General features: G+C 33.4%; 1 protein-coding gene across 2 annotated transcripts in view; it reads right to left on the bottom strand.

Moving 5' to 3' along the window:
* The window catches only part of Samtor (S-adenosylmethionine sensor upstream of mTORC1), an 84,577-nt gene that overhangs the window by 51,363 nt on the left and 19,435 nt on the right, over nucleotides 1-13,779 (bottom strand). For both annotated transcript variants that reach the window (XM_026380903.2, XM_026380904.2), the window contains exon 3: nucleotides 2,949-3,119. In XM_026380903.2, the coding sequence (XP_026236688.2) occupies nucleotides 2,949-3,119 (171 nt within the window). The remainder of the gene's footprint in view (nucleotides 1-2,948; nucleotides 3,120-13,779) is intronic.

Consider the following 13,779-nt stretch of genomic DNA (forward strand, 5'->3'; position numbering starts at 1 on the left):
ACTGGAATTTTAATAGGAATTGCATTAAATCTGTATAGTGCTTCTGATAATATGGTCATTTTGATAATATTAATTCTGTTTATCGAAGAACATGGGAGATCATTCCATCTTCTAAGGTTTACCATCTCTATTGTTACATTGATTCCCAAGCATTTTATTTAATTTTGGTGAGGGTATTGTGAATGGGAGAGTTTTCCTAATTTCTCTTTCAGCTGATTCATCTTTGGTATATAGGAACGAAATTGATTTATGGGTATTAATTTTATAGCCTGCTACTTTGCTGAATTCACTTATGAATTCTAAAAGTTTTCTTGTTGAAGTTTTTTAGGTTTTCTAAATATAGAATCATCAGCAAATAGGGATAGTTTGAGCTCTTCTTTTCCTACTCCTATCACTTTAATTTCTTTCTTTTGCGTAATTGCTCTGGCTAGAGTTTCAAGGACTATGTTGAATAGAAGTGGTGAAAGAGCATCTCTTTCTTTTTTGTTCTGGTTTTTAGATGTAATGCTTTCAGTTTTTCTCCACTTAGCCTTGGGTTTGTCATATATAGCTCTACAATATTGAGATATGTTCCTTCTATCCCTAGGTTTTTTGCTGAGAGCCACAGCCAAGTCAGAATGAGACACCAGGGAGCCATTGAGATGATGATGGTTATGTTAAGCTGTGTATTCAATTGTATATTAGACCCCTGCTGTCCGACTACTTTGGAGTTCTCTACTTTGGAGTTCTTGTGATACTTTGGAGTTGGGGAATCCTGGAGAGTTCGCTTTGGTTGGGGAAGTGCCAGAGGAGGGATTTCCGGTTGGTGTGTGGTGTGTCCTGAGAGAAGGCCTCCTGGGTGGCGTTTGCAGGAGTTAAATAAAAAAGAAAAAACCTACATGAAGCAATATCAGTAAAACAAATTTGGTGGAAATAAATAAAGAAAATCAACTATGCTAGTCTTGATTGGTGCTGAGATGGAGAGTGAAGAAACAATCAGAAACTAAACAGAAGGATACTAGAAATGAAATAGACATAGTCAGACTAGATAAGGTCTCCACATAGCCTTATGTCATGACTGACAAAAAAAAAAAGGGCTATGTATATATGTAGGAGAGACCCAAACAGGTCTGGCAGAAGTAAAAGGTAAGGCAGAGTTGAAAACTGCTTGAATTTTAAATGTACTCCCTAATAAATGTTCATGTTCTGGCAGAGAACAGAAACCTTGCCAGAGGTATTTGAGCACAACCACTCCTCATTGTTTGACCATAACCTATGCAGATCCAGGTGCAAACCAAAGGAAATTGGACTAAAGAAACTAATTTATTTTTATTTTTTAAAAAGGACTGATATAAATCAGCATATACTAACTATAAAGGGATCCAATTCCATAGATTAAGTCCAGGCTATTTACTAAAAAACCTCTATCCCACCTTGGGGGAAAATCCAAAATGAGAGTTTTTATGCTATATTATCAACAATGTCCAGTTTTCAACAAAAAAATTATGAGACATATAACTAAAATCATAAAAGTGTGGTCTAAACTCAGGAAAGAGAGGTAAATATAAGTTTACTCTGAGTTAGTCCAAATGTTGGATTTAGCAGACAAGAACTTCAAGGCAGTGATAATAACAATGTTCAGCTGGGCCCATGTCTGTAGTTCAGCTACTCTAGAGGCTGAGGCAGGAGGATTGCTTGTGCCCAGGAGTCTGATGCCAGCATGGGAACACAGAAACACCCTACCTCAAAACAATAACAAAACAAATAAACCCAAATAAATAAAAGGGATAAAACCATGTTTAAGATTGAAAGGAAAATATGATGACAGTGACTGTATCAATAAGAGATTCTCAATAATGAAATAGACTATAGAAAAGAATCACAGATATTCTAGAACTCATACTTTCCATATTAATCTGTTTTGAAGAAGTATAACTATCTGCTTTCTTATATTAGTCAACATTTTAAACATATGTTAAGAATGTCCATAACACTTAAGATATGAGATGTTAAATTGTTACATTTTATAAGCTTTACAGTAATTTTGTATAAAGGTAAAGTTGCTTTGTCTTTTTCTACTGAACCATTCAAATGATTTTTTCTTTCCATCATTTGGAAATAGTCTCTACATACACATAAGCAAAATAAAGTTATATTTTAAAATTATGAATATGATTAAAATAAAATAGGGAAATTTATTCCTACTGAACTACTCAAAAATGTTAATTCATTTTTAAGTAGAATTACTTTTAAGTAGAGATTTTGAACATGGTATAAAATCAAAGTAACCAAAGGTAATGCTATGTGGTATTTGCAGTTTGGGAATTATTTAGGACTGTAATTTTACTTTCATTGTTAGTTTTCAGCATCTATCAAGAATATTTACAGAATTATTTAAGTTTAGCATTCGCAGACAATTCATAAAATATTACTTGATATCATAAATCCATTCTTGCACTAAGATACATAAATAATTTTTATACTATTAATTATCAATTGGATTATAATACTCGTGTACTTACAAAGTTTGTACTTATATATATGGTGATATATTATTAGTTGGCAGATTTTCAAATCATAATCAAAGAATGGTACTATTAAAAATATTTCATTCTTTTCACTTATTTATAATTTCTTAGTGGACAGTTATATTAAATTCAATGGTTTTCACCAAATTTTCCTATTTTGATTCTTTGTATTTTAAGAATCATTTATTATAACATTTAATAGACTATTTTTTTCTCATTTTTAGCAAGGACAACATACATTACTGAACCACTAATTTTCCAGATATTTCTTAAAGTATATGCTAGCTACCTAATACCTAATAATATTATTAATTTTTATTTCTCAGACTAACATATTACCACAGGAGCAAGTGAAGTGCCCTCTATTTGGTATAAACTATACTATTTTTCACTAACAGCTACCTAGGATAATGTTAATTGAAGTAGAAAAAGTATACTTACTCAGTTATAAATTCAGGGTTTGTAAAGCTGAGGTTGGTTAAATGACCTTCAAGTTTAGAAGATTCATGTGTGTTTAAGGCTGGAGTGGTCTTAGTGGCGTGTACAGCTCTTTTTTCATCTTTCTCCAGTGCTTTTTTTTTCCCACCATTTTGGAAATATTCTCTGCATACACTATAAGTCAAAATAAAGTTGTATTTTAAAATTATGGATATGATTAAAATGAAATGGACAAAAGTCCATCAATCCCTAGAGAAAACTCCCAAATTAAAGAGTTCTATTTTTAAATGTTAGACAAAAGCAAGTTTGAGCAATTTGTAGCACTTTTAAATTGTTAAAATAGTTATGTAACATGGAATGATCATAGATTATCTTTAATAAACAAAAACAAAAAATGTTCTTCAGGGGTATAGATATACCTGTGTATGGTTTAATTAATTTTAACTAAAACACAAGTCCCTCCAGCAAAGTTTAGATAACTATTCAGTGACAACACCCAGAAATAATAGGCAGAGAGTTAATTTGGAGCTAGCTTTATTGGTAATAGATATATTTTTTTTAAAGTTTCTTTTAGTTTAGCATAACAAAGTCAGGTTAACATATTAAGAGATCATTTTTCTTTTTATTTGCTTTAAGAAAGGGCATAACAACTAGATCAGGTAGAAATGGCATCATACTATGTTAGAAAAACCAAACCGGTATTACTGCATTCTCATACCATAACACTACAAAAGATTTCTGTAACCTCAACAAGTGTGGGGATTTCTCTTTACCAGACAACTGACAAGCAAGCAATTCTGCATAGGGTAATGTATATAAGAAAGGGCAAGGAGATTCCATAACTTCTCCAGACATGCCATCTTCCATAAACCTCCATGTTTTCAGCTATCTGAAAGCCCTCAAAACCTGTCTTTTCGGGTTTTTATGGAGAGTTCCTTGCATAGGTATGACTGAAGCATGCACAACAACACTGAAATGTGACTGGACAAAAAGGGTATGATCTAATGCTACTGGTCTAGGTATGGAAACCCAGCAAGGCCTGAATTATTCTTGGCTTCTCTGTGCATCATTTTCCCCTCCAGAGCACAGGGCAGGACCCTTCTGAAATGAGGATGGTCTTATAACCTCCTATCAGACAAGTAGGGTAGAAAATTTCTTTATGCCCAACTTCAATAAAGAAAAGCAGGGGAAGATCAGTTTCCATGACTTTCCTCAGGGAAAAGAAATCCTATTTTTTATGCCTACTCTGGGGAGGGAGTTATGAATAAGGAACTCTTGATAAAAACCTAATACATGTCATAACAGTACACATGCAACAAAGGTATAAGTTCAAACAGAATAGAAGTCTGAACATAACAGTGTTTTTAAGTAACACTTTGAAATTATTCCTCTCCTTCAGAAAACCATTCCTGTTTGTTCCAATTCTTACACAGTTAAAATAGATTTTTCAGGGTGTATCATTTCAGCCCAGATAAGTCTCTGTCACATTGTTATCCTGAATCAGAAACATAGAATTAGCACAGACTTATAAATAACTTTCTTAATATTTATTATGTACTTAAATCTCATTATAGGGTAAGTACAGTAAGACACCATACATAGACATGTAATGGGACAAGAAAAATACCACAGAATCAACTCAAATATTTATTAGCCATTAAAGCCAAGAAACAAAGGGAAAATGACCAATGAGAACTAGCTTTACCGACAAGAGATACATAGTGGAAAATATTAACTGATTCACTAACCAAAACTACTTAAAGGAGGATGGAATCTGAACTAATTTTCTTTCTTTTCAGATTCTTAAAATTAACCACATTATCATTTATTATCATTATTAATACTATTATTATTATTTCATACTTAAAAAAAAAGCTAGACTAATTTTCTCCACAAACACTGCTTGGTAAAACTACAGAAACACATTGTAAGAAAAGAATTAAAGAAAAAAGTCATTTACAACTGTATATAACAAGCAGAACTATGATTTAAGAGGAAAATATTCATTTCTCTCATACAGGATGCCATTAGTTCAACTTCAGTTTTACTTAGTTCTTATTATGTAAGATGTAAGACTTCTTTAATTTATCCTATGTAGATTTAGTGTTCACTATATTATATATAGGAGTTGAAATCCATCATTATCCTAGTATTTATTAAGTTCCTATAATGTGGAGGACATAGCTGATAACAAAACAAATTGTGATGACAAAAATTGAAGATGACTACCCTCAAGAAGCTTAGATTCAAGTAGGCAGGGTGGTGTACACTTATAATCCCAGCTACTCAGAAGGCTGAGACAGGGGGATCTCAAGTTAGTGGTCAGCCTGGGCAACTTAGGGGGGACACTGTCTCAAATAAATAAACAAACAAACAAATAAATAAATAAATAAAGGTCTGGGGATGTAGCTCATTAATAAAGCACTTGCCTAGGATGTGCAAGGCACTGGATTAAATCCCAGCACCAAAAAAAAAAAAAAAAAAAAAAAAGCTCAACTTGTGAAGAAGACAAATAATCACATAACAATGAAGAAAATAAAACTGATGGAGAAAAGCAAAAACTTTTCATCAACTTGGAATTGATATTAAAATTATGCATTTCATTAAGACATGAAACACGAGATTAAAAAGTGTGCTTACCTTTCCGTCAGGTAGAACTACATAAAATTGCAGATATTCAAGTTATTGAGCCACAAAAATTATAGTGAGTCAGGTAAAGACTGTATAAGACAGTAAAGTATGATAAAAGTGGCAAAATCACATAACACAAACTAAGCCTCACCACCAAGAGAAAATCCAAATCTAAATGGGAAAAGCATAAGGCAAGATTTGGGCCCTACTGAATCAGAACATCTGCTACTGGAAGTTGAAAGAAAAGGACCTGGAAAGTAGACAGGAAGGACTGTTAGCAAAGGTGAGAGTCTTGACAGAACAGTGTTAGGTAGGGGGTCACCTTGGAAAAAGGGCACTTATCTCTGGAGGCATGATGATAAAGGAAAAGAATGAAGCAACTACAGGATACTCCTGAGATATATGTGTACAGAATATGTAAGATCAAAAGAAGACACTATGGCTCTGAATTTCCATTCATAGCAAATAAATTTTGAGAATTAAAAATAAAGTAAGGGGGGCTGGGGTTGTAACTTAGTGGCTAGCATTTGTGAGACACTAGGTTCAATTCTCAGCACCACATATAATAAACAAATAAAATCAAGGTCCACCTACAACTATAAAAATATTAAATCAAAACAAAGTAAGATACCCAAACCCATACCTGTATATCTACAGAAACTCCAGTACTGTAAACAATACAATAGTGAAAGTATCTAAAGTTATTAATTTGGTATTCTATAGATTTAAAACAATCCCAACCAGAATTCCAGCAATTTATTTTGTGAATACAAACTGTTTCTATAGTTTATATAATGTATTCATATTCATCAGAGTTCTCTAGAGAAAAAAAACTCACAGAAGATACTGACAGATCTCTCATACACACTGTCTCTCAATATCTATCTATTCAGAGACCCAGATACATACAGATATCTAGAAAAAGTATTATAATTAATTGCTTGATTTATTATGTCCCATGACCTGTGTCTGTAAGGTGGAGAACCCAGCAGGTACTGTAATCCCTGTGGAAATCCAAATGTACAAGTCCACTCCAAGTCTAAAGGTATGCCAATGGTGCCAGGTTCCAGTGTGAGGGCAGAACACTCATGTCTCAGCTCCAGTAATCAGGCTAGACAGGAGGAGAAAGGAAGGTGCATGGAAATTTCCCTTCCATGTGTTGGTTCAATAGAAGGGATATTAGCTATTCATATGGGGAAGCATAGTCTATCTTACTTGGTTTATACAATTCAAATGTTAATCTTGCCATAAACATGCTTGTAGACACACTCTGCAATAGCATCTAGCCAGATATCTGGGGACCTCATGAGCTGGTCAAGTTGTGAATAATATTCCATAACACATAGAATTAGCCACCAAATATGAAGAGGAAAAAGACCTAGAATAGCCAACACAATATTGAAGAAGATGACCAAATTGGAAGATTAACAACATCAACTTCAAGACTTACAATAAAGCTACAGCAATCAGACAATATAGTAGCAATGAAAGAAGAGGTAAACAGAGTAATGGAACAGAAATAGAGAGCTTGAAAAAAGATTCACTAAAACTACAGTCAACTGAATTTCAACAAACGCAATACAATGGAGGGAAAAAGACAATCTTTTAAACAAGTTTGGCTGGAACAACTGGACATCCACATGAAAAAAAAGAAATCTAGACACAGACCTTGTATCTTTCACAAAATTAACTCAAAATGGATTATAGACCTAAAAATAAAAATGCAAAACTATAAACTTCTAGAAAATAGCACAGGAAAAAATCTAGATGGCCTTGGGCATAATGATAACTTTTTAGATTTAAGACCAAAGATATAATTTGATGAAGAAAAAAACTGATAAGATAGAATTCATTAGAATTAAATATTTTCACTCTACAAATGATATGATTAGGACTCTTTCCCCAAAATATACCAAGGACTCATAAAACTAAACAAGAAAACAAACATTCCCCTAAGTGGACAAAAGACATAAAAAGACACCTCACCAAAGAAGATATGCAGATTAAAATGAGCATATAAAAAGTATTCAACACCATATGCCACTAGAAAAGGCAAATCAAAATGATAGTGAGATGTCATTATATATCTATTAGAAGGGTTAAAGTACAGAATACTGAAAGCATCAAATGTGTTAGAAATCATAACAACAGAAATGCTCATTCATTACTAGTGGGAATGTAAAACTGTGCAGTCACTTTGAAAGACAGTTGTGCAGCTTCAGTTTTTTCTTTTTCCTTTTTTTTGTTTTTTGGTACTGGGGGTTGAACATAGGGGTGTTCAACCAATGATCAACATTTCCAGCCCTTTTTTATATTTTATTTGGAAACAGGGTCTCACCGAGTTGCTTAGGGCCTAAGTTGCTGAAGCTGACTGAACTTGTGAACCTCCAGCCTCAGCCTCTCAAATCACTAAGATTATAGGCATGTGCCCCTGAGCCTGGCTTAACAGTTTCTTTAAAAAGCTAAACAATCTTACCATACTATCCAGCAATTATGGTTCTTGGTGTCTATCTAAAGGAGTTGCAAACTTACATCTATACAAAATCACATACAGATGTCTACCATATCTTTATTCATAATAATAGACATAATAGACATCCTTCTATGAGTGGTAGCATAAATAAATAGTGGTACATACAGGCAATGGAATACAGGGCTAAAACCAAATGCGCCATGAAAAGACATGAAGGAACTTCAAATGCATATTATTAGATGAAAGAAATCAATCTCAAAAGGCTACTTATTGTAGGATTTCAGCTATGTAACATTTTGGAAAAGGAAATCTATGAAGATAGTGAAAAGTCAGGGGTTTCTGGGGAAAGGAGAATGCATAGAGAATTTTTTTAAGGCAAAAAAATACTCTGTATGAAACTATAATTGTAGATACATATTATTAAACATTATTCAAAATTCACAGAACATACAATACCTAGAGTGAACCTAATGTAAATCATGCGTATTCGATGAAAATAATGTGTCAATGTTCGTTGAGGAATTATAACAAACATACCACTCTGGTGAGAGTGATGAAAGTAGGAGAGGGTGTGCTTGGGGTTAGTTATATATGGGAACTCTGTACCTGGTGTTCAGTTTTATTGTGAACCCACTGCTCTCAAAAATAAAGTCTATTTAAAAGAGAAAACAAAACAAAACAAAAATCCTGGGGTACCATATTCTGGACAAGAAAGGTCCCTTAAATATTAGCCAAAAGTTAGTAACTTACATACTTTTGTGAAATGCATAAAGTAATTTATAAGACAGACAAGATAAGAAGATTTAGTCAAATTAATTGGAAAGGAAGAAATAAAAATCTATGTATTTACAGATAAAATGAATAATTAGAGGTAACTCAAGAAAACCAATCATAAAGTAACACAAACAGCAACAGAATTCATTAAAATAGTACAATGTAAAAAATACAAAAATAACCAAAACCATCCATACACACATATACACAAACAATAGCTCATCAGAATATATAACGGGAGGGAAGATCGAAAGTACTAGAAGAAAATATGAGTAACAAAAAGGAATTCCTATATTCTGGAAACCAAGAAAGGTTTTCTTTTTATAAGTATATTTTTATTTGACACTAATTATACATATTTATGGGGTACAATATGACATTTTAATATATGTACATGATGTGTAATGATCATATGGTTATATGTGTAATGTATAAATCCTTTCCAAGATGATAAAAATCTAAAAACACTGACTATCTAAAAGCAGAAACCTTCTGCATGGTAAAAGAAAAACCTGCATGGAAAAGACAAACAAAATCAAAGGTAAAGGGCACATTCTATAAGTTATATAAAAAGCTATAAAAATCAAAAAAGAACCCCCAACAACAGTTTTTCTGTTGTAAAATATATGATCACCTAAATCACAGGGAAAAAAATGTGAATAAATGATTTCTAAATATATGAAAAGGTACTCAATCTCATTTATGAGAGAAAAGTAAAATAGACCCTCATAGAGATACCAACTCCCATCTACTATCACACTGACAAAAATTCAAACATTGAATAACATATAGACATTCACATTCTTTTGTTAGTGGGATTGCAAAATAATAACGTCTATGGAGGAAAATCTGTCAATATACAACAAAATCACATATGCCTGTATTTTTCGACCCCAGGAATCTAAAACAATACAATGCCAAAAATCTGAAATGGACAAATATAAAGTTATTCATTGCAGCATTAATTGTAACAGCAAAAGCTTGTTAAAAACTCATGAAAACAGGAAGAAATCCATATTCCTGTGATGGTTAATTCTGGGTGTCAACTGGATCTAGACTCTGCATGTCCAGATAATTGATTCAACATTATTCTGTGGGTTTCTTTAAGGACTTTTTTGGACAGTAGTTTAAACTAGTAGAATGAACAAAGTAGATTACCCTTCCCAAATGTGAGTGGCCCTCATAAAATACGTCAATGATCTGAAGAAAATAAAAAGGGTAACCCTTCCTTGAATAAACAGAGAATTTCTCATGCCTGACTGCCTTCAAACATATATCAGTTTTTTCCTGACTTTAAGCTTAAGCAGAAACATTGGCTCTTCCTGGGTCCTGAGGGTCTTTGGACAGACAGGTATTCCACTATTAGTTCTTATGGACCAATACCTTGCTGTCTTACCCTGTGTTTTAATCAGCATTTGTGTCATTGTGACCAAAACACCAAATAAGAACAACTTAGGGAGTAAAATTTTACTTGGGACTCATGATTTCAGAGGTCTCAGCCCATTTGCTCTAGGCTGAAGAAGAGATAGCACATCACAGGGGGGAAGGACCAGTGGAGGAAAGCTGCTCAGCTCATGGTGAGGTCAGGAAGGAAGAGCATAGGGAAAGATACACCTTTCCAGGGAAAGCCCTTAGTGACCCATCTCCTCCAGCTGTACCTCACCTTACTACAGTTACCACCTGGTTCATCCATTCAAACTAGGATAGACTGATTAGGTCATAGCTCTCACAATCCAATCATATTATCTATGAATGTTCCTGCATTAACAAAGGAGCTTTTGGGGGAACACCTCACATCCAAACCCTGCATATCTTGGGACTTGAGAAATTCCACAATTATATGAGCCAATTCTTTATAATGAATCTCTTAATGTGCATGCACACCCGTGCACACATACTCTCTCTCTCTCTCTCTGACCCTCCCTTCCTCTCTCTGTATGGCTTCTTTTCTCTGGAAACCCCTTACTAACACAATACAAAATGGAGTGATCTCCACGATATGTTATTGAGTAAAAAAATAGAGAATAGCACATAACATGCTTCTACTTATAGAGATGAGAAATAGAGGATGTACGTACGTGTGTGTGTGTGTGTGTGTGTGACAGAGAGAGAGAGAGAGAGAGAGAGAGAACTTGTGTTAATGTGAGTTTGCTTAATTTTTTGCAAAAACGAAACACTGGTAGAATAAATAAGAAACAGAAAGCAGGGATAAATAAAGAAAATGGAAAGGAGCCTTTTCTGAGTATACCTTTTTACAAAGTTAGGACTTTTGAATCACATATAGATTTCATATCCTCTAAAATTAAAAACAAAGAAAAACCTATAAAACTGAAACTGAAGTGAAACAAATTGTATAGTAAATGGATAACTTAGGTACAGTAAAGAACTGTTTCAAGTAACTTTTAAACATAGTATTTATTTTAAACCTTGGAGGGATGTGTTCCAATGATATCTTAAACTTCATTTATTCATTTTATTTTTAGAAAACTGGTAATGCAATTTTGATACAATTTCATGTAAATTGCAGGATAAAATGAATGTGTTAATGTTATTTAGAACTAAGTCTTTCAGTGCACCAGAAAAGACACAAATACAGAACAAAAGTCAAGTCAAAGCCCTGCTGAAATATTTACATATAAATAATGAGATATCTTGGGAATGGGCCCTGAGATGTTAAGATTCAAGACAATAAGATACAAATATTCATTTTGTACTGGAGAGAAAGTGTTCAAAGGTGATATTGAAGCCAGATTTAAAGTTAGGTAGTCAGTGTAGTTAGGTAAATCGGGTCTAATACCGAGTGAAATCTAAAATGGAGGCCATGCTGAGAATGACTCAGGGAAACACAGGACAATTCATGGAATGTTAGTGAAGTCCCAAAAAGGCCCTAGGCCAAAGTCCACCTGGAAGAAGTATTAATGAATAGCCCCCAGCAGATTTGAAGATAGCCCATCACAAGGAAGTGATAATGAAGTCCTTCCTGCTCAGACTACTTCTTTGGCCCACCTGTGTCCCACCCCTCGGGCCTTCCAACCTACATTCCATCACTGAAAGAACTATAAAAAGGGGAGACAACTGTACTTCCAAGGATTCCACCTTCTGGGTCCCCTTCTTCCTCCGGGAGAAGTCTTTTCTTCTGTCCTTTAATAAATTTCTAATCTCTACTCTGACCTTGCCTAGGCGTGCTTCTTTGGTGTTATTCTTCAACATCAGGGAGCAAGAACTCGTCACCGGTCAACAGCGATAACAATATCAGAACACAAAAGACAGTTCTGATTGATTATCACTGGTTAAATATGAAATTTTATATATATATATATATATATATCTCAAAAACAACAATAAAGAAAAAACAACGACTGAAAGACAAATGGAATAAAACCCAAAAAAACTATAGTGATACTCCAAAAATTAAAAAACTCACTTGCCTAATTATAATTATTACACACTAATTACTTATTGCCACACCTGTTAAACAGAAAGAACTGCATACATACACACACATACACACACACGTATGTATATACACACATACATATATGTATGTATTTCCTTACCCAGTCTTTCTGAAGAACATGTACTCATCCTCTGTTCATAGAGGAAATCCCTTAGTTACAAATAGTGCCAACTAATAAATGCCAAGAAATGAAAGAACTTAAAAAAATCATCATTTTGCTATAGCAAATGAAATAGTTAATAAATAGAAGCAAGCATAGTTAAAAGACTGTTGGGAGACAGAGTCAATCCACAAGCCAAAATGCCACTCCACACATTACTAGGTAACTACAAAGAGAAAACTTAAGTTTAATGAAAGGACCTAGTAGATACTGCCTTAACCAAATGATAACATTTACCATTTCTAATGGCAGACAATCTAACAATAAGAACCTGTCATAATATGTAAGGACAAAATGTCAACTAATATATCTTTTGCAAAAATTTTGATCTGCATCAACCTTCTAGACTCAATATTTACTTTGCAAGAATCAAATTATATTGAGGAAGTATTTAAGTGGTACCATGAGCAAACCATTAAATAAATCCTGAATGTAAGACATAATAATAATTTTAGATGAGATATAGATAATCACAACAATCCCCTAGGTCTTCTGTAACTGGAAAAAAAATAATCTTTTAAAAAGAAATCAAGAGAGATAAGGATACAAAAGATCTAAAGGAATCTAACTGTTAGCCTTTCCTAAAGAGACAACAGCCACTAGGGGCATTTGTTGAAATAATACAGGAGCAATAAAGTAAAGGACAGAGCCTTCCAGGGTTATTGGAGTCTGTTGGATTAAAAGGAAACCAACAGAGCTTTTGAACGATGTTTAGCCGAAGTGACAGACTGGAATATTTAAGAAACCCAAATATAGCCAGAATTCTCTCCATTCTCTTCCTAATTCCCTCCAGAAGTCTATTTACAAGTATGTGAAGGGAAGTAACACAGAAGACTGTTAAAATAAGCAGAGATGGCCTTAAAAGTAACTACTATAAATCTGTTTAAACAAAACAGGAAATAAACTACATCAATAAGAATACAGAGAACTTAATTTAAAAAAATCTAAAGAGTCAAATAATTATCATAAAAAAATTGAGAAAAGAAAGCTATATTATAAACATCTGTGTTGGTGATACAATAAGCCCAAAAGAAGTGAAAAGACAGATTATTTGAACAGTGCTCTTAACCAGTTTAAATCAACAATCTCAAAATACACAAGGTAGGATCTTCTACAGAACTAACAACATTTGCCCAAAAAGTGTCATGTAAACCAACAAAAAGAATTTAAAGAGATGTAACTATCGAGTATGATGAATGAGCCCTAATTGGATTTTATGAACTAGCTATTTTAGGAAATTAGTAAATTATTATATAATGTAATGATGCTACTGTGATTATTTAGAAAAATTTCTTTCTTAGAAGATGTGATGAGAAATGAAATGTTATCTCAACTCAAA

The sequence above is a fragment of the Urocitellus parryii genome, chromosome 3, assembly GCF_045843805.1.
Source record: "Urocitellus parryii isolate mUroPar1 chromosome 3, mUroPar1.hap1, whole genome shotgun sequence".
Classification (NCBI taxonomy): domain Eukaryota; kingdom Metazoa; phylum Chordata; class Mammalia; order Rodentia; family Sciuridae; genus Urocitellus; species Urocitellus parryii.